General features: G+C 30.5%; 4 protein-coding genes across 6 annotated transcripts; 1 reads left to right on the top strand and 3 right to left on the bottom strand.

Moving 5' to 3' along the window:
- Nucleotides 1-162: 162 nt before the first annotated feature.
- LOC119671828 (coiled-coil domain-containing protein 86-like) lies at nucleotides 163-875 on the bottom strand. The gene is made up of 2 exons (XM_038082632.1): nucleotides 606-875; nucleotides 163-553 (listed from the first exon to the last, which is right to left on the bottom strand). The coding sequence occupies exons 1-2, from the start codon at nucleotides 761-763 to the stop codon at nucleotides 262-264; spliced, it is 450 nt and encodes a 149-aa protein (XP_037938560.1). The 5' UTR covers nucleotides 764-875; the 3' UTR covers nucleotides 163-261.
- Nucleotides 876-1503: 628 nt separating this feature from the next.
- On the bottom strand, nucleotides 1504-4966 carry LOC119671827 (zinc finger protein 791-like). Of its 2 annotated transcripts, none has more exons than XM_038082630.1 (6): nucleotides 4828-4966; nucleotides 4228-4495; nucleotides 3593-3896; nucleotides 2757-3533; nucleotides 2202-2626; nucleotides 1504-2133 (listed from the first exon to the last, which is right to left on the bottom strand). In XM_038082630.1, the coding sequence occupies exons 1-6, from the start codon at nucleotides 4835-4837 to the stop codon at nucleotides 1821-1823; spliced, it is 2097 nt and encodes a 698-aa protein (XP_037938558.1). In that variant the 5' UTR covers nucleotides 4838-4966; the 3' UTR covers nucleotides 1504-1820. The 2 variants fall into 2 exon arrangements, with proteins under 2 accessions (XP_037938558.1, XP_037938559.1); XM_038082631.1 differs by lacking the exon at nucleotides 4828-4966 and adding an exon at nucleotides 4657-4731.
- A 992-nt stretch (nucleotides 4967-5958) lies between these two features.
- LOC119671825 (solute carrier family 25 member 40-like) lies at nucleotides 5959-7673 on the bottom strand. Of its 2 annotated transcripts, XM_038082628.1 has the most exons (6): nucleotides 7506-7673; nucleotides 7284-7443; nucleotides 7065-7228; nucleotides 6498-7001; nucleotides 6360-6441; nucleotides 5959-6301 (listed from the first exon to the last, which is right to left on the bottom strand). In XM_038082628.1, the coding sequence occupies exons 2-6, from the start codon at nucleotides 7399-7401 to the stop codon at nucleotides 6072-6074; spliced, it is 1098 nt and encodes a 365-aa protein (XP_037938556.1). In that variant the 5' UTR covers nucleotides 7402-7443; nucleotides 7506-7673; the 3' UTR covers nucleotides 5959-6071. The 2 variants fall into 2 exon arrangements, with proteins under 2 accessions (XP_037938556.1, XP_037938555.1); XM_038082627.1 differs by having other exon boundaries at nucleotides 7284-7673.
- An 11028-nt stretch (nucleotides 7674-18701) lies between these two features.
- LOC119671824 (thioredoxin domain-containing protein 5 homolog) lies at nucleotides 18702-20873 on the top strand. The gene is made up of 5 exons (XM_038082626.1): nucleotides 18702-19097; nucleotides 19439-19694; nucleotides 19759-19911; nucleotides 19988-20343; nucleotides 20404-20873. Exons 1-5 carry the CDS (start codon nucleotides 18931-18933, stop codon nucleotides 20663-20665), a joined length of 1194 nt encoding a protein of 397 aa, XP_037938554.1. The 5' UTR covers nucleotides 18702-18930; the 3' UTR covers nucleotides 20666-20873.
- The last annotated feature ends 557 nt before the right edge of the window (nucleotides 20874-21430 follow it).

Here is a 21430-nt window from a genome sequence, read left to right as displayed (position 1 = left end):
GATATTTTATGTTATTGAAATATTAATATTAATTAAAACCATTTAAAGTGAATTTCATAGCAAACTTGTTCATAAATATAATTTAATATTTAACTTTTGTTTATTTCAAATAATATAAGAAAGTAGGTTTGCATCTGATATTATATGTATGTACATATTTTATTTTTATTTATTAATAATAATAGTATGTGCATATAATTTTAGAGTTATAAACTAGTTACTATTTTTAAAATTAACTAAAAGTGACATAGATACGGGGCTTTAAGCTACTTTTACTTGACTGATATCGCGTTTTTCGATCTGACGCATTTGTTTTTTCCTCAGACGTTTCAATTTGGATGGATTTTTGATTATCTGTACAACTTCAGAACGACGTTCATTTGCCAAGCGTCTTTCAGCATTTTCCTGACGCCTTTTATGTTTCTCTACGGCAGCTTCTTTGCGTTGTTCCTTTATCTCTTTTGACATTTCTTTTATATGTCGCAGTTGATTTCTGAGCTCTAATTTCTTTTCAAATGAATTACGATTAACAGTCTTTTTAATGCTAGTAAATCTAAAAAATAATTTCTTAATATAAAACAATTAAATGTTTACACAAAATATACTTCGTTTTTGGGGTCTTCCATGGTCTACCAGATTTCGGCATTCCGCGGGGTATTTCACTTGATTTTTTTCCAGCGTTTTTTTTATTTTTAAGCTGTGGAACAGTTTTAGTTGCTTCTTTATCGGCTAAGATTTTCACTTCTTTCTTTCTTTTAGGCATATTAAAACAAAAGTCAGCCCAACCTTTTTTTGTAGAAGAGAATGAAAACTAATTTGATATTATTTTGCACGTGTGGTTTATTTACATGTTTGACAGACAACTCTAGAGTACTAGATGTAACAGTTTTTGATGGCAAATTTATGCATATAACATGCACTGAACGTACTGTTTTAAAATACATTTAAAAGGCTATGAAGGCTTGGCATATCTAATGAGATGACAACGTAAAAATATGGGCTTCATGCTATGAGTACCAAATGCTTCGCTGCTATATCGAAGTGCATTAATAGCACTAGATTAATTGTTGGATTTGAAATTTATATATTAGATCAATTTACTAGAACTGGTAGAATCTATGATTACTTCAAATTTTCTAAACATATTTTTTCAAATTCATCACGATTCTCATTTCCCGGGCACAAAAGGCCTGCTACAGTATAACAAATCAGTAACAAATGTCAGAACTTAAATTTAAGTAAATAAATTGCTTATTGCTTGTAACATCAAAACTGATAGCAAGTTTAATAAAATAAATATAAAAAAGCTTTAAAAATATGTTAAAATGTGTAATCATTAAGAGATATTTATAAAATTACTAAAATATCTATATTGAAATAAACTACAGCCAAAGTGCTAGCTGAGAGCTTGTAACTTGCACTTAGGTACTACAATTGAAAACAAACAATAACATTTTCCATATTAAAAACAAATATATTGTTTATTTATATTACTAGTGCATATATAATTATTTGCAGTATATATTCAGCTGAAAGAGCTCACAATACACATTATATAATTATAAAATTTACTATTTGTCATAAACATTGTAACTTACTAACTAACAGAAATATGCAGCATAAGCAGTGTTTATGAAAGTAATATTGTAACTTGTGAACTAACAGAAATATGCAGCATTAGTAAAGTGTATATGAAAGTTATTTATGAAAATGGTTCACACGTATTTTAAAGGATTTTTGAGAATGAAAAACGTTCATATGAAAGTGAATATGAAAGTGATATGTTTCGTATGCTTATGCACTAATGATGCGTATTAAATTTATAAGAAATGGTTAACAACATGTATATCAAAAGCCTTGAGAGATTCAAAAACTTTCCCACAGTTGCGCTCGCAGCAGATTAAACGGACTGCATCGTGTACTTTATATATATGTCTCCTATATGAAAAGTTATTCTTGAATAATTTAGAACACTCAGGACACTGGTTCTCATATGTTTTGTCATCATGAACATTAGCCAAGTGTTCATCGAATAAAATAACGTCGTAAAACAATTCATTACAGAAATGGCATCTGAAACTTTTGTTAGCAGTACACACATGCTTTTTTTTAATGTGTATGTGAAGTTCGGTTCTGAAATATTAGAAAAAAGGAACTTTCAAACTTTTAATTAATATAATGTTATTATATACTATATTTACTTTTTGTTACGCAAACTTTTACAAGTTTTGCAACTTTTTTTCACATTTCGATCCTTCAAATGATTTTCATCTATAACTTCTTCCACATTTGACATCGTACCGATGTCAGATTGTGATTCAATAGAGCTTTCGTTTTCCTCTGAGAGATATTCAGCAGATTGTAAATCATTTGAATCATTGGAGGTTCCATGTTCTGCTGAGATATGCTCTTGTAAATTATGTGTCACCACATGGTTCTTATATTTCATGAAGTCATCGAACTCATTTTCACAAACTTCACATTTATAATTAACATTGATGCTTTCATGTTCTACTGACATATGTTCCTGCAATTGGAAATCATCGGAAAACACTTCCGGACAATGAGAGCAATAGAGTACAAGCTCAATCACGTTGGTATGTTTATGGGAACGCTCGATATGTGTCTAAAAGTAAAATAATAATAATAATAATAATAATAATAATAATAATAATAATAATAATAATAATAATAATAATAATAATAATAATAATATTATAAATACGAGTATATCCACGTCCCTTTAATTGACTTACTTCTAATGTGTGCTTAAAATCGAAAGCCATATCGCATTGAGAACATTTATGCGCTTTTATTTTTGTGTGTCGTTTTAGATGCACTTTAAGAACACTATTCCGACTGAATTGCTTGAAACAATATTTGCAATGAAATGGTTTTTCGTTAGTGTGTGAACGCAAATGTATTTTTAATGACGGTCCTGCTGTAAATACAGCCTTACATATTAGGCATTTGTGTTCATCTGAGCCCTTTTCTTTACGAGCACGAGTCCTACAATTCGCAAGAAACATAGCAGCTGGGTTTATTTCATCGGTATTGTCCAATTTTTGACGCTTGCAGCATTGAAGTTCGCTGTTGTTTTCGCCTGCAGGTTGCGTCATTTCATGAACAGATAATATTTGATTATTGATCACCTCTATGCTAGCGTTGCCTACCCGATTGTGTGCTTTTGTTTCATGGTATAACAGTTCAGTTACACTGGTGAAAAGTATTTTACAATCTTTACATTCAACCGTTGGAGCGTCATGTCCTTTCTGATGATTTAATAATTCCTTTGATGTCGAGAACTTTTTATGACAAGTTAAGCAAATAAAAGATGATACGGAAGCAGCAGTTTTCAATCCGTCTGGGTTATCGTTAACGTATTTGGACTTAATTTTCTCAAAACAGGGTGAATCTTTCATTTGCTGATGAAGGGTTTTGTCATAATAAGTATCAAACTTCTGTTTGCAAATTCTGCACGAGTAGGTTCGCGAACTTTTTTTATTCTCAACATGATCACGTTTCACATGCGTCTGTATAAAATAATTAAATTAATTGAATTTAATTAATTAACATTGTTCTTGATTCTTACATCCATTCTGTCTTTAGTTGTAAACGCTAAGACACACATATGGCATTGATACGGTTTTTGACCAGTGTGTAAGCGCATATGGTTATTCAATACAGTACGACGTCCAAACCCTTTGTTACAATATTCACAAACGAAAGGTTTCAGTCCGGAGTGGCTCATCACATGTTGTTTAAAAGAGCTTATTTGGGTAAATGTACTGTCACAAAAATTACATTTAATTCTTCCATCGTCAGTACGTATAATCTTTCCCACCTCACTATTATTTTCTGTATTCATCTCAGAGCTATCGGGACTTCCTGTATATCTATTAGTAACAGTTGTGACAAAAAATATCGTTTTTAATGCTGCTGGGGAATTTAGAAAAAATTTATTAAATTTTAATTAATAAATTTAAAATCTTTTACACGTTATGGAAACGAATACCATTTTTAAAAAGTTATTAAAGAAACATTTATATGAATTTAAAAGAGAAAATATCTGTAAAAGATTTAAAAATAATAACATTCATAGGCGCATTCAGATTAATTGAATTGAGTATAGAAAGAGAAACGTTTTAAAAAGAAACGTTAGAAAAAGAAAATAACCGTCAGTTAATGGTTACGTCAATGAATATTGTTTGTTAGCAATTCATTTACAATATTTCCATATTATCTCCAAGGTTGTCGTATGCATGTTTTATAAAACTACTAAAATGAGCGGATTCGATGCTCAACAAAGCACAAGAACGACATAGCTTCTTAGGACAAACTTGCTTGATTTCTTCAGTATTGACCAATTGCTTCACCGCCATATTCAGTTTATGTTGAACGTGAATGTCCATTTCACATGGGTTTACTTTACACGCCCAGCAAAGTCTTTGATTTTCAGAAGTGAACCCAAACATATTGATTTTGATATTTAAAACTATAAAAAGAAAAAAAAATTGACATTGATTATATTGTGCGTTTTATTTCACATTTTACTACAATTGTAAAAGTTGCAAAAAGTTTGTATCGTTCAAAAATTAAAAATTCTTCTTTAAGTTACTTAAAATTTGCTCCTTAAAAAAAGAAAACACCACAAACCTATAACTTTAATCAAGAAATATATCGCCACAAATAATATGCAATAAACCGTAATTGACGACTATTAAATCAAGAATGTGTCTCAAATGCAAAAAATTTGCTAAAGTCAAGAATTACGTTTCATCGGTCTTTCAAAAAAAAAACGGTGAACATAGATCGCAATGAACATACCTGATTGCATTTACATTAGGCGTCTCATTATGGCGTCTCATTTGCATTTAAGTCTCATTATGTACCAACGTATGCTTAAAATAAATTCGGTTGTTATAAGTAAACTATAAGTAATAGTTTTATTACATTTATATTTAAAAAAATTAAAACAATACATTAATAAAATAAATGAAATTTTATATAGTATTTATTTTAAAAAATTTTTTTATATTGTGTTATTTTTCATAGGAATAACTAATAACCACTTGAATTACATCGAATTAAATTGGAATGTTGATTTCTTGATTTGGTTATAATGTTATGGATGAGAAATGTTATTGATATTGATAAAAATATCAGATGGAATAGAAATTTCACTGTGGACAAGCTAATTTAATATATCTAATATATGATTTTGTTAATATTTTGTAAATAGAAGATGTAATGGTTGTATTATTATAGTAACATTCCTGTCAATTAGTACGCAAAGTCTTGTTACAAAAAATCATTTTTAAATAATTTATAGTTTTTATAATTTGTAATTGATGCGCAAAAAGCGCGATTTGTTTTTCAGTAGAGGAAAAGTTTAACCTATGTAGAGTTTTCAGTTTCTTGCTAGAGTAAAAAGTTTAGTTTACTTTCCTAACTAGAGTAACATATTTATTTTATTTATTTATTATATTTAGAAGAATTATATAAACTTCAATATAAGGAAATGTATTTATGTATATAGCACACATGTATACGTAAAATGCGAAATACAATTGTATGAAATATCTCAAACTAAACATAACGACAACATTTTTCTTATACAATTATATATAATGAATCCTGTTTTGCGTTTAGTAGTCTGTGATATTTGTTTATTGGTTTCATTTATGAAAAACCGATGTGTTTACGTAAAGCTGAAGGGTTATATACTTAGTTTTACTTTTGTTAATCCCAAACGTTAAAGACCAAAACAGAAAACTCTCTGAAATAAGAATCCTAAGTTTTTATTTGAATATCATTTTAAGCAAAGGCATATTTATTAATGTTAAGGCAGTTGAACCAAATTTATTCAGAGTCAATAAAATCATATTCACCATAACAAAGCGTAAATGCTTATAAAATAATTATATGTACAAGTTTACATATAAAAACAACTTTCACAAATGTCATAAAATATATTTTAATATAAGTCTAATTTTAAAAGCACAACATGCGCCTAATAACAACAGTTGATTATACATCAATTATTCATATGGAATATTATTAAGCCTGCGTCAAACTTTGTGACTGGCAACTACTATTTCCTCGGAGTGTTTCGTTACATTGTACTGGTAAAAGAATGCTTTGCTGTATTCAAAAGATGATATCATAATGGCGCAAGCTGGTGCAACCTTAAACAATCTTGGTCCTAAGCCAGCGAAGAGACCTCGTATACCACTCATTCGATAAATTGCTGCAAAACGTTGAACTACTGTCTTCGGCCGATATTGATTTTTGGGTTCATCTTAAATACAAAATTTATTTTATTGTGTAAGAGATTTTTTGCTTTAATTAATGCATACCACTAAATAACACTTTATCTCCAAACTCGATCTGCTCATGAGTTTTTATTACATCGAAAGGTGTTGTTACTGTTGCAGCCAACTAGAAGCATAACGTCGTGTTTGTAAGTTAAAATTAGAAAAACATAACCATCTTACCGATCCTGATATCGCACCCGCCATAAAACTGAATCCGAATGTAGGTTCCACTATATTGCAGTATTTTTTGATAGTTTCATAGCACGTCCAATACATACCAGAAAATGGCACATCTCTTAAAATAGTAGGAGGTAGACCACGCCATAAGCCCAATATTCCTTGGTGTTTAATTACGTGATTTATAGCGCTTGCAATTTCTGCGGTTGTCATTTTTTGTGACTGCATTTTTGTGCGTAACAACTCAATAGGACTAACAAATGTAACAGCACATATTCTTGCAGACATACCAGACATGAGGGGAATAAAAAATGGTATGTCGCGTCCGTAGTGCGTACCTTTCACTGCAGCAAAATGTTTATAATAAATTTCAAGTGCCCGCACTTTTATCTGCTCGTAAGCTACAAAATATATCACTGTTGATGGTAACGCAGAAATTAAAGTGGGACTTAAACCCGACCAAAGGGATGCTACCCCTTCACTTCGACTTATTTTAAGGAACGCATCCTGATATATATATAAATTTTCAATTTATTTTTTAGCTTTAATGAAAGGAACATAGAAACTTACAAATGTACCATTTAAATGCTCTGGAGGTTTAGTTGTCGCATTTAGTGACTTTGGATCACAGGGGCACAAATGATCCATTAACCCATTACAGTAGAGAAAACATTTGTTTGTCATCGTAGACTGCTGTGTTTGAAGTCGTGTTTTTATAACATCCAATGGTGTCACTACATAAAAGAATATTAGAAGTAAAAAACTTACGTATCTTGTGGATATATTTACTAAACAATGCGGTTATTAAAGCACCGGTGCATGCTGATACAACTTGCTGTGTTGGTCTTATTCGAAACTTTGGATCATCTAACTTTGGTTGTTGAGGATTTTCGCTATCAGCAGACATAACAGATCACGTTTCCCGTTTATTTAGTCGATATTGTCACTGCTACAGAATAGCACATTATCTGCATATATTTTATGCTTTCAGTTTAAAGTATTTTATATTACTTGTACAACTATATCTGTATAGAGCTATTGAGTCCTGAACGAACAACTATTTGATTTCAATTAATATTTTGAATATTATAAAAAAACAAATAATATTTTTTGACATTTTAGATTCATGCTGATTCTAAACAGGCTTGCCATCACAAATTATTATTGTTCATGGTATAATATCATATGATTTGTATTAGAATTATACAACGGAAATGTCAAAATATAAAAAAAACAGTTAACTTATTATATTGATTTGAACAATTTTCATTTTTCAAATTAGGTGAAACACTAATTCAGATTAAATTAATTCTTGGCAGATTAAATGATGTAGTGGCTTCACGCAATATACTCCCTGACGAACAATTTGGCTTTAGGAATGACCTGTCCACGGAGCTTTAACTGGCTAGAACGACCCAAATGATCCAGACAGCGCTTAGTAGAAGAGAATCAACTGGAATGATCATTTTTGATATTTCTAAAGCTTTTGACAAGGTTTGGCATGATGGTCTGATAGTTAAAATGTCTGATCTAGGTGTTCCAGGCAGACTAACTAAGATCGTTGGCAGCTTCCTACGTGAGAGGTCCTTTCGCACGAAAATCAACAGCGCTCTCTTATCAGTCCGATCTATAGAAGCAGGGGTTCCTCAGAGATCGCCATTTTCTCCCACTCTCTACAACATTTATACATCTGATATTCCAATGTTAGGTCCCTCGACTCTGGCGTTATATGCTGACGATACGTGTATGCTATTCTCAGATAAATGTGCTCTCAACATTACGAACCCACTTCAAGAGCATATAAATCTCATTCTGGAGTATTTTCAGAAATAGAAAATAAAGTAGGAACTAAGACTCTGTTTATAACGCGTAAGTGGAGACAGAATCCGTCAAGAGTGAGAGTGGGTAATATGGTGATAAACTGGGAGGATAACGTTCAATATCTCGGCATCACGTTGGACAAACGATTCACATGGCTTAAACATGTTCAACTGAAAAGAATTAGCTGCTTCAAAATTCTTCATTACCTCCAACCGCTATTTAGAAATGAAAACCTCAATGCTAAGAACAGGAAACTGATATATAACCAAATAATTCGTCCGTCACTTCTATATGGTTGTGTAGCGTTTAGCAACGCTTCAAACACTACTATTCACCAGTTAGAAATTGCACAAAGCCAGGCTTTGAGAAGACTTTTCAAAGTTCCTTGGTACATTAGGACGAATGACATCCTCAGGGATCTCAAGATTGATCCCATCAAAAAATACATAAAGGATAGAGTCCTGAAATTATTTGCAAAATCTGACAGACTTACTAACACCGCGTTATCAAATCTCAGAATGGTTACAGGCTCCTCAGGGAGATATGCAGATCTGAGGTCAATTATTGCTTAGTCTGATGAAGTGATAAACAATAATCCAGTCAAGGTTCAAAGAGGGGTTTTGAAGAAACCTCGCAGTTAATAGAGAGTAAAAGTGCTCAGGTGCACTGACTCAACTAGCCGCAACATAATACTAATTATTATTCTCAAATTAATTCAAAATGCACAAAAAATAGTAAAATTCATACCAAATTAAATCATTATTTGCATTAAGGAATTGTTTTGTTCAATTATCTATGAATCACTTCGTTTACTTGAACTTTAAAATTGTTATAAGCAGTGACGACGCGTGCCCTATCTGGAAGGGTGTGCGGCCCTTCTTTAATGTTGTTTTTACATGTACCACTTATATTAAAATATATGAGATCTTTTATTAATAATAACTATATTATATAAGGCAACAATATATTCGCGCAATATTATATTAACAATTCATTAACAAAATAACATATTAAACAAATTAAATTAATAATTTATATACAAGTTTAATATTATATCAATATGGAAGAAACAAAACTTTTCACATAATTCTCGTAACATCAAACCAAATTTTTTCAAACAAATGAGTTTGTACTTAGAAACATACATGTTTGTGCAGTGATCAAACAAAATCGAAACCACTTGCAATGTGCGCACAAGGAGAGACGAAATGTGATAGAAATGTATGGTGAGATGAGCTGCAAACTTCAGCCGCTCATGCAGCCACTTTGGCAAATCATAATGTTGGATTCGTATGCATACAGTTGATATTCGAATAGAACAGGAAATTACTCTCATACAATTCCCACTATATAAATCTCTATTTCTGATATTACGAACGGGAGCACACGCACATTATTTTGTTCATATGTAACGTATGAATGTGCGTCCAACTTCTTTGCACACAAAGGGGAGAGACGAAATATAATAGAAATGTTCTGTGATTTGAGCTGCAAATATATGAGCACAACTAACAAGTATAGCGGCTAACAGAAGCAAATTAATTGAGTTTTCATAGACAATTATATTTAATTGTTTTTGCTAAAACTTTAAAAATATATATTTATATGGAAATGTAATAAATAATAATAATTCTTGATGTAAAGATACTTAATAAATTTATATACCTATGTTATTTAACATTTTGCAAATTATATTAGGGTGTTCACCGCACACCTCCGCACCTTAGAGCAGTCGTCACTGGTTATAAGGCTCTTAAAATCGATTTAAAAGTTTCGTAAACATTATAAACTGAATTTTGTTTAAAAACACTTTAACTTACTAAAAGCAGTTTAGCATCACTTTTAGTAAGAAACATAACTTTTAAGCATTAAGCAACGCCTTAAAAGCAGTTTAGTTTGAATTTTCAGCTGTTAACTGTCAATAGATATTTGAATTTCATTACAAAAAACACTGTTGACAAAAACAAACAAAAAATTTGGAGAAAAAAAAAGGTGATAAAAAGAAAAAATCGGATGAAAGAGAAGGAAAGTATTTAAATAAAGTATTTGCGAAGAAAAAATGCAAAATTGTTGGATGGCAGGAAATATAGAAAGGACACAATTTATTAAATAATTCGCTATGAAATGGAAGTCGGAAGTATCGCGATTTTATTAAAGCGTCGTAATCGCATTTTTTCGTAATTTTGTAAATTTTATGCGAAATATTCCTAAAATCTTCATTGTCTTATTATTTTTTTCTACTATTTTTGTTACAATATCTTTCTTTTCCAATAAAAGTAAAACAATTTGTAGTTTCACTCCATCCATTTTTAAAATGTTTAAAATCAACATTTCTGTTTACCGCTTAATAGCTGGCTGATTGGCAGCTACCTTAAAATGCTTTGTAGCGTGCATAAGCATACACTATGTGAGTAAATAAGTATGCTGATATTTATTGTAACTTTATTGCATTCTTGCAATATGAGCCCCTACCGTCCGTTTGACGATAGTGTTTGGGCTGGCGTGTGAAGACGCCAATTCAGCAAATTCTCACAGTATGCTAATGCACACTGCTCCTCCAAATATGAATTTTGTAAAAACATATTTCAATCAATAAAGCAAGTCTAAAAAGAGAACACGGTTTTTAAATTACTACATGGCGACCGTGACATGTTTTAAAACTTAATAAAATTATTATTAATAAATTAATTAATTATATTAAATTGATTGTGCACGCGTGATGGTGACATGTTTTAATAATAATAAATTTGGTTAATTATATTAAATTAATTGTGCACACATGATGACGACATGTTTTAATAATAATAAATTATTAATTAATTATATTAAATTAATTGTGTACACATGATGACGACATGTTTTAATAATAATAAATTATTAATAAATTATATTAAATTAATTGTGCACACATGATGACGAGTGACTTCTAATTGCAATAACAATTTTGTTTTGATTGATGTGTTATTATTAGTTATAATAATAAAAGAAAATTATTAAAGAGAAATAATAAACAACACATATGATGACGATTGACTTCTAATTGCTAAATAACAATTTTGTTTTGAATGATGTGTCATTATTAGTTATAATAATAAAAGAAAATTATTAAAGAGAAATAATAAACAATTTATATAAAATAATTAAAATTTTTTTTATTAATTAACAATTAATAATAAACAAAAATTTATACAAATTTAAACTAAGTTTAAAAATTTAAACTAAGTGAAAAACTATGTAAAAATGTATGGAGTAAAAAAAAACCACTGCTGATACTGACGATACTGCCGTCGCTGTTTCAACGTCGCTGCGACCTACCTCAATTACTGCTGGCACAGTCATCAACTACAGCAAGACAACAGCTGCTGTGTATTTAATCTCAAATATAAGTGGATGCAAGCAAGTAGATTAAAAATTTAAAAATAAAAAATTAAAAATTAAAAAAAAAAAAAAAATAATTTTTATAGAAATGAAAAATTTTATTAGTTTGAAATAACATGTAAAATCAATAATATTTTGTTTTATATTTTGGAAATTACTTTAAGAAAAACAAAAATCATAATAAATACAAATTTATAAAATACGAATACCAAATTAAATTAAATCATGATAGAATTGTTTAAAAATTAATAAAATTAAATAACTCTGATATTTAATTCAAAAAAAAAATTTTTATTAAAAATTAATTTGTTATAATAAATACAACTATATACATAAGTGATTTTTTTTTATTAATTTTATTTTAATGTTAACGAAAAGTTTACGTTGTCAATAAAATCAACTATATTTAACAAACAGTTGTTTATTAATTATATTTCATTTATATATTTATATTTGTATTCTATATATATATGTTTTTTTATACATCTATTCAATTTTTATGTTTTATATTCATTCATTCATTAATATTATTTGGAAATGTGCGGCCCAAAAGCCAATTTCGATAGGCCTCAGGCCAATGTAATTAATGAACTGGAAATACAGACAGATTTAAGTGATTTAAAAACCACGAATTTCCTTTTACTTATTCTTGTTATTATAGTGATAGGAAAAATAGTTCTCAAATTAATAGGAAAGTACAGAGCTTCCGTTAAAAGGAAGTATATGAATCGTGCAGTTTCAACGGATAACATTTAAAATGTTTAATTTCAGTTGGGTAATTTTTTCTCTCTTTGCTGCATTTAGTTACAAATTTATTACTGGACTAGTATGTAAAACATGTAGAATATTTTTATGAGTTCTCAATCGTCGTATAGGAAAATTTAATATTGAATTCTATATAATACGTGAATTTCATTTTAAGGCTATGTTATAGATTTATCTATACAATTCAAAGAGTTTACTATAACTTACGCAATTAAAGTGTTAAGATTTTCGTAAATTTAATTTACAATTTTAAAAACAAAATATTGTTTGATGGAATGGCAAACAATATTGAATAAAATACGCTTCCTAAAAGAAACGTTTAATAAATCCTATAAATGCATTGCAATAGATAGACCTATTAGTGCTACAACACTACACAAACACTGTACGTTATTAATACAGAGTTTAGAGAGTATTCGAGTACTTTTGAACGTACACTTTGATAGGTTCACAACCGCACACAAAGCGGAAGCGAGGAAAATCTTTGGAGACCTCCGTGAAAAAGCCATCAAAGTTACCCTAAAGAAAGGCATTAATGTTGAAATACCCACAACATTAAATGAAAAAATATCTATTAATATAGAATTAAATATAGACACAGACTCTGAAAATACAACGGAACACAAAAATATAGAAATGGCACAAGCACAAGTAGAGCTCGACAGAGCATACATAAAGGAAACCGCCATAGCAGTTCCAGAATTTGACGGGAAAAAACAACACTTGGAAAGATTCATTAGAGCATTACGTTTGATAGACCGCACCAAAGGTACACAGGAAGACCTTGCTGTGGAAGTTATAAAATCAAAGATAACAGGACCCATACTGTATAGGGTGAAAGACGAGGAAACTATACAGGGAATAATAACAAAATTATCCCTATGCGTCAAAGGAGAATCAATCGACGTCATAAAGGCCAAGTTGATGAATATTCAACAACGAGGCAAAACGGCTACTCAATATACTGCCGAAATCAATAATCTATGTCAAGCCCTTGAGGGTGCATACATAGATAATGGCGTAGATGCGGACAATGCAGAAACATTTAGTCGGAAAGAAGCTATATCTTCGATGACTAAAAATTGTACTAATGACAGGTTGAAAACTATAATGGAAGCAGGTACATTCAACTCACTGAATGAAGCTGTATCAAAATATGTCAACTGCTGTACAGAAATGCATGGAAGACCGGACGCAATTCTATATTACTCGCGAATAAATAACAGAAACACCTACCGCGGAAATTACAACCGTCGTAGAGGCCGTGGCAATAACAGCAATCAACGAAATAGCCACAGAAATAATAATCAAGATATTCAATCATATGGTAATGAATATCAAAACAATAGAAACCCCCGTAGAGGCAGTACATTTAATACCTCACGTGGACAAGGGCGTAATAACATACGCGTAATACAACAAAATTCGGAAAACTAATTACCCCCCCAAACCCATACAAACATCATAAAATCTATAATTTTAATCCCAATTCAAACCTCTTAATACAAATTTATAATAATGATGCAAATAAATCAATCACTCTTCTATTAGACACTGGTGCTGACATTTCAGTAATAAAACAGTCTCACACTATTTACAATAATGTAAATACAGAAACTGTTACAATTCTAAGTGGTATTGGCCAGGGAACAATACACACTATAGGATCAACTGATCTTGACCTTAGAATTGATAACTTTCTACTAAATCACAAATTTCAGGTGGTTCATGAAAGTTTCCCAATTCCTTGTGATGGTATACTAGGATTAGATTTTATAAAACAATATAATTGTATATTAGATTTCAAACATAATCAAAATTCACTTACATTAAGACCCGATAATTTTTTTACAGATATATCAATACCTATTGAACATTCTACTTTTAATAATACAAATGATACAATTCTTTTACCCGCAAGATCAGAAACAATTAAATGTATTAAACTTAATTGCTCTGAAAATGAAGTTCTAGTACACAGTCAAGAACCAATGCCAGGTATTTACATTGCAAACGCAATTGTTACTTCTAATAATGCATTTATACGCATCATAAATAGTACTAATAAGGATACTAGTTTAAAACATAATGACATAAAGTCAGAAAGTCTATTAAATTATAACATACTTACACACACACAAACAAAAAATAATAGAAGTCAAGAAGTTTTAAATAATCTAAAAAAAAACTTCCCCAAACAATTCAATTCTCAATTGTACGAGTTATGTTCCCAATATACTGATATTTTTGGACTTGAGTCTGAACCAATAACCCACAATAACTTCTACAAACAAAAATTGTTAATGGAAGATAGAAAACCAGTATACATAAAAAATTATCGTATACCCCACTCCCATAAAGAAGAAATAAATAAACAGGTGAATAAATTAATTGATGATGGCATAGTAGAACCATCCATTTCACCTTATAACAGCCCTTTACTTCTAGTTCCAAAAAAATCTCTTCCAAACTCGAATAATAAAAGATGGCGTTTAGTAGTAGATTATCGCCAAGTTAATAAAAAACTAATTGCTGACACATTCCCACTCCCAAGAATCGAAGAAATTCTCGATCAACTGGGACGTGCCAAATACTTCTCATGTATTGATTTAATGTCTGGTTTTCACCAGATTGAACTTGATAAATATTCAAGAAACATAACGTCCTTTTCTTCGAGCAATGGCTCATATCGTTTTAAACGATTACCATATGGACTTAAAATAGCGCCTAATTCATTCCAGCGCATGATGACACTTGCATTTTCAGGCTTAAAGCCTTCGCAAGCTTTTCTTTACATGGATGATCTTGTTGTTGTCGGATGTTCTGAAAAACACATGATTAAAAACCTTAAGGATGTATTCGAACTTTGTCGAAAATACAATCTCAAATTACATCCTGAAAAATGTAGTTTCTTTATGCATGAAGTGACTTATCTTGGACACAAATGCACAGACAAAGGTATTTTACCTGACGAAAGCAAGTATGATATTATTAAAAATTATCCAACACCCAAAGACGCTGACAGCGTTAGACGGTTCGTTGCTTTCTGTAACTACTATAGAAGGTTTGTCAAAAATTTTTCTGACTATTCACGTCATTTAACCAAACTTTGTAAAAAGAATGTTAAATTCGAATGGTCAAAGGAATGTGAAAATTCATTCCAGTATTTAAAAAATGCATTAATGCAACCAACATTACTTCAATACCCCGATTTCAGCAAATCTTTTTGTATTACCACCGACGCTAGTAAGCACGCTTGTGGTGCTGTACTCAGTCAAGAATACGATGGACACCAACTACCAGTCGCTTTCGCATCAAAAACTTTCACTAAGGGAGAAAGTAATAAATCTACTACGGAACAAGAATTAACAGCAATTCATTGGGCAATCAACTATTTTAGACCGTACATATACGGAACACATTTTTTAGTAAAATCAGACCATAGACCACTCTATTATCTGTTTTCAATGAAAAATCCTAATTCCAAGCTAACAAGAATCCGACTTGATTTAGAGGAATACGATTTCACAGTGGAGTTTCTCAGGGGGAAACAAAATACAGTAGCCGATGCTTTGTCTCGGATAACCATAAATGAATTGAAGGACCAGAAACACACAAATTCAGCTATACTGAAAGTTACAACGAGAGCTGAAACAAGGAAGAATACGCAAAAAGTCTGCGCAGACACAAATTTAATAAGACCGACACATCAAAATCATGATAAGCCCAAAGTTTATGAAGTCGTTAGTAGTAACGACGTTAAAAAATGTGTAAAATTAAAATTATCATCCCACAATTGTTTCTTGAAGCATGGGAAAAGAATTTTAAAACACATATATGTTAATGATTTAATCACTAATGGAAATTTAGACCTAGGTCTGCTATTCCAAAGGCTTGATCAACAAGCCGGTGAATTAAAAATTAAACATTTACAAATGGCACCTTGCGAAAAGATTTTTAAATCTGTATCGCTAAATTCTTTTAAAGAAATGGGCAACAAAATATTAACAAATCTTCAAATAGCGCTATTACCACAGGTGACAAAGATAAACGAAAATAATAAGTCGGCAATTGAAGCTATTCTTCACCAATATCATGATGATCCAGCAGTAGGAGGTCATACTGGAATTACCAGAACATTGACTAAAATAAAACAAAGATTCTACTGGAAAAACATGACAAGAACTATTACCAAGTACGTAAAAAAATGTCTAAGTTGTCAACTGGCCAAGACAACTAGACATACGAAAATGCCTTTAACGAAAGTGCAAACGCCTATGTCTCCATTTGACACTGTGTTAGTAGATACCATTGGTCCACTCCCAAAAACGGAGAACGGCAATGAGTATGCAATCACATTAATATGTGACCTAACAAAATATTTGGTAACTATTCCAGTTCCAAATAAAAGTGCCAAGACTATAGCGAAAGCAATTTTCGAAAATTTTATTTTACAGTACGGACCCATGAAACGGTTTCTAACTGACATGGGTACAGAGTACAAAAATTCAATTATGAACGATTTATGTAAATATCTCAATATCGAGAATATTACATCAACATCCCACCATCATCAAACGCTAGGTACTGTAGAACGCAGTCACCGCACGTTTAATGAATATATAAGATCTTACATCTCTGTCAATAGAGATGATTGGGATGTTTGGATTAAATACTTCACGTATTGCTTCAACACAACACCATCGTTAGCACATGGATACTGTCCATACGAACTCCTGTATGGACGTATTCCAAGAAAATTCTATGATTTCAATAGTGGTAATATAGATCCACTATACAATATAGATGATTATGCTAAAGAAAGCAAATACAGATTAGAAGTAGTTCATGAAAGAGCAAGAAAAATGCTCGATAAATCAAAATTAAAAAATAAAATTAGTTATGACAATAATGTACATAATTTCCAATTAGTAATAGGAGATAAAGTTTTATTAAAAAACGAAGTAGGTCATAAATTAGAAAATAAATATATAGGTCCATATTCAGTTAAAGATATGGAAATAGGTAATAATATAGTTATAGTAGATAGTAAAGGTAAAGCACAAAAAGTGCACAAAAATAGGTTAAAACGATATATTAATTAAAAAAAAAAAATAAATAATAAAATCCAAATAATATATATATATATAGTAATGAATGAATGAATGAATGAATGAATGTAGATATGTATAATGAAAATATATTTGTAATTAAATAAAAAAAAAAAAATTCTTTTATATGCAATATATAAGCAATATATTAATAATACATTAATATATACAATTATTAATAATTACATAAAATTTTGTTTAAAATTTTATTACATTATTTTTTTAAAACAGGAGGTGTAGCGTGCATAAGCATACACTATGTGAGTAAATAAGTATGCTGATATTTATTGTAACTTTATTGCATTCTTGCAATATGAGCCCCTACCGTCCGTTTGACGATAGTGTTTGGGCTGGCGTGTGAAGACGCCAATTCAGCAAATTCTCACAGTATGCTAATGCACACTGCTCCTCCAAATATGAACTTTGTAAAAACATATTACAATCAATAAAGCAAGTCTAAAAAGAGAACACGGTTTTTAAATTACTACAGCTTTTAGTTTGATCTGTTTCACGAGCTACTAGTAGTAACTTTGTATACACAAGTGCGTTCCACCAGCAAGTTTTCGAGTAAATGAGAATATATGAGAGAACGTAACATCCCTGTCGAAATTTAAAAATGTTACACAAACTTTAGTCGTACATTGTATTTCAAGTAAAATTTGTGTTGATGTGTGAATCAGCAGTTTTGGTTTGAATTCAAATTTTTGTATTGTTTATTTGAGCTGCACTAGTGTTCTCAGACTTTACACAAAGCTGTTTCATGAAAATCTGTCTAAAAAGCGTAATTTGTCACTCTATTTGTGTCTCTTACTTACGCTCTTACTTTGTACTTTACTTGTGTTTTATTTCAGTTTTACTACGAGTAGCTCGTGGAACAGACCCATTATATCAAGCAAATCAACTAAAACAAAAACTTGCACTTAAGCCTAATTAGGATTCATAGTACCAAATCTTATCAGAAATATTCCCATGTTTATAGCGATTTTCAAATATGACATATATATACATATATACATAAAAACTGAAACTTTTGTACGAATTACCTTATTTCTGATTATATATGGTTTTAATTACAACAACATTATAATTTAAGTCAAAATAATAATATGAAAATATTTAAATTATTAATATTAATTTAAGGTTTGAAGTTTGTAAAAAAATTTGTTAGCACACTTTAAAATGGAATAAGTTGGCAACTGTTTCGATTATACTGAAATACAGCACTGCTTTAGGTGCAGCCATGTTTTCGCCGGCCTCATCATATTAGCGGATATAAGTGATTGATCTATACACAAATATTATTTTTAAAGTGTGAACTATATTTTAGAAAATAAATTCAACTTTCTTAAATTGGGGTAAACATGAATTTAGGAAGACTTGTATGTGTTTCCGTTTTCGGGATATTATTAGCTCATTTAGCTAAGGGCAGTGAACCGGCAACGGAAAATTTTGCAGTTCCACTAAATTCTAAAAATTTCGATGAGGAAATGCAGAAAAATAACCACTTTGTAATGTTTTTTGCGCCATGGTATGTAATTTTTCTGTTATTTTTGTTTTATTAATTCAATTTTTGATACAATAAGAATATGTATCCATATTCCATAAAACATCTTTAATCCGTATGTTTCCTTAAAAAAACCTTATCTATATATGATAGGAAATACACAAGATCATAATTAAATTCTTCGGTCGCGGAAAGTTGTAATAAGTAATAAAGACTGCCTCTACAATTGTTATCTTATGTCAATTTATAAAGCAGTTAGTTTCTTATTTAAGATAAAGAAACAGCTTATTAGTAGTATCAGTAAAATAAAATTGGTTTTATTTATGGAAGTACTACATCTAACGTTTGTAATTGTTTTTTTTAAGGTGTGGGCATTGCAAGCGTTTGCATCCTCTATGGGAACAACTGGCTGAAATAATGAACGTTAAAGATGCACCAACAGTGATTATATCGAAAGTAGATTGCACAGAGCATCAAGATTTGTGCAATGAACATGAAGTCACTGGGTATCCTACATTACGCTTCTTTAAACGTGGAGAAACAGGTTCTATAAAGTTTAAAGGAACTCGAGATATGCCCGCTATTACAGACTTTATCAATCAACAATTGAATCGTGAAGATGTAAAATTTTAATAATTTAAAAACTGTTTATATGTATTTATATACAAACATTTTTAATTTAAAGGAAAATGTGATAACGAAAGAGGTAGAAGAGGTAAAGCCTGCTTTGTCGTCCACAGGCAAATTAATTGAGCTTAACGAAGAAAATTTCGCTAAACATGTATCAACTGGAAATCATTTTGTTAAGTTTTATGCTCCCTGGTGCAGTCATTGTCAAGTAATTAAGTTATAATTGAAATTTTTTATTAAACCGAAAATAAATATTAACTTATATATAATGGATTTTTTCTTAGCGTCTCGCTCCTACATGGGAAGAGTTGGCCAAAGTATTCGAAAATAAGGATTCTGTAAGTATTGCTAAAATAGACTGTACTGTGAATCGTCCTATTTGCCAGGACTTCGAAGTGAAAGGGTATCCAACATTATTATGGATTGAAGATGGTAAAAAAATTGAGAAATACTCAGGAACTCGTGACCTCGAAACTTTAAAGACCTACACTTTAAAAATGTTGGATGCATATGTTAATACAAATGACGCAGAGATTGAAGTGGTAAACGTTGATAATAGTAAACCAGTATTGCTAACTGCCGATGACTTTGAAAAGCATACAAATGAAGGAGTTTTATTTGTAATGTTTTATGCACCATGGTAAGCCAGTATTAAATATTAATATATTAGGAATTCTAATATAATTTTTTTCTTATGCAGGTGTGGCCACTGCCAAAAGCTTGGTCCAATATGGGAGCAGTTGGCTGTCAAAATGCACGCAAGCAATAAAAATGTGAAAATAGCCAAAATTGATTGTACGCAGTCAGAAAACAAAGCAGTTTGCCAAGAGCAGGAAGTCGCAGGCTATCCGACTTTGATCTTGTACAAAAATGGAGATAAACAGCCGGAATATGATGGGGCTCGTGGTCTTGCTGACTTACAACATTACATTAACAAAATGATTGGTCATGATGAGCTATAATTTAATATAGTTTTAAATTTTTCCTGCCATCAAAGTTGTTCATATACATCTGATAGAGTGATTTTTCAATTTTAGGTATTCATTATTTTTATTTGGTTCAATATTCTTGTTTTTGAAAATATTTATTTTGATTTTGTTTATAAATGGATATGGTACCCCTTTAAGACAGTTGCAACTAAAATATTTATTAAAATAATTTCTTGAACAAATAATTGTTTGTTTTCTTTTTATTAAGGAATATCTTTTACTTTTGCAGTAATATTTATATTCCTTATACGAAAAAGCGTGATGGGATAGCCAACGACATCTAAAAAATCGAACAGCTGTTTTTGAAAAATAGTTATTCTTTAATAAGATCAAATATGTCGCTGTTGTCCATGCTTTTTGCTTTCAAGCTAATTTCACATTTAGGTAGTACAGTAATCCCCCTATAACGCGGTATCCTTATAATGCGTTTTTATATTACATGATTTTAATCCCCCGTATAACACAGGCACCCCCCTTATAACGCGGGAATTTATACAGTTCATAATAGGTTCGCATACCTTTGCACGTGTATATATGGGGTATACGGGAATAACCTTATAATGCGGAACTCAGTTACATTTTTCGTTCTTAATACTACATACCCTAGTAAATCCCAGATTAATCAGATTAAGATTTGGTCGTTTCCATTGGCTTAAGTTAATTTATGCATGTGAAAGAGCTTTTATTAGTCTGAAATTTCTGTGAAAGTTCTAGGAGAGGTTTTGTTTGTTTACATTT

This window comes from Teleopsis dalmanni, chromosome 1 (genome assembly GCF_002237135.1).
Source record: "Teleopsis dalmanni isolate 2A chromosome 1, ASM223713v2, whole genome shotgun sequence".
Classification (NCBI taxonomy): Eukaryota; Metazoa; Arthropoda; class Insecta; order Diptera; family Diopsidae; genus Teleopsis; species Teleopsis dalmanni.
The sequence above is the reverse complement of the archived record's forward strand: the minus strand, read 5'-3'. Positions and strand labels throughout refer to the sequence as shown.

Bases quoted from the DNA above. Each gene is read 5' to 3' on its own strand.
- LOC119671825 (XM_038082627.1), bottom strand. From the start codon at position 7,401: ATGTCTGCTGATAGCGAAAATCCTCAACAACCAAAGTTAGATGATCCA. The intron at 7,229-7,283 runs GTAAATATATCC...TCTTTTATGTAG, and splicing joins TTTAATAACCGCATTGTTTA to TGACACCATTGGATGTTATA. The intron at 6,442-6,497 runs GTAAGATGGTTA...TTATGCTTCTAG, and splicing joins CGGGTGCGATATCAGGATCG to TTGGCTGCAACAGTAACAAC.
- LOC119671827 (XM_038082630.1), bottom strand. The intron at 3,534-3,592 runs GTAAGAATCAAG...TATTTTATACAG, and splicing joins CAACTAAAGACAGAATGGAT to ACGCATGTGAAACGTGATCA. The intron at 2,134-2,201 runs GTAAATATAGTA...CTAATATTTCAG, and splicing joins AAAAGTTTGCGTAACAAAAA to AACCGAACTTCACATACACA.
- LOC119671824 (XM_038082626.1), top strand. From the start codon at position 18,931: ATGAATTTAGGAAGACTTGTATGTGTTTCCGTTTTCGGGATATTATTA. The intron at 19,098-19,438 runs GTATGTAATTTT...GTTTTTTTTAAG, and splicing joins GTAATGTTTTTTGCGCCATG to GTGTGGGCATTGCAAGCGTT. The intron at 19,695-19,758 runs GTAAAATTTTAA...TTTAATTTAAAG, and splicing joins AACAATTGAATCGTGAAGAT to GAAAATGTGATAACGAAAGA.
- LOC119671828 (XM_038082632.1), bottom strand. From the start codon at position 763: ATGCCTAAAAGAAAGAAAGAAGTGAAAATCTTAGCCGATAAAGAAGCA. The intron at 554-605 runs GTATATTTTGTG...ATTATTTTTTAG, and splicing joins TGGAAGACCCCAAAAACGAA to ATTTACTAGCATTAAAAAGA.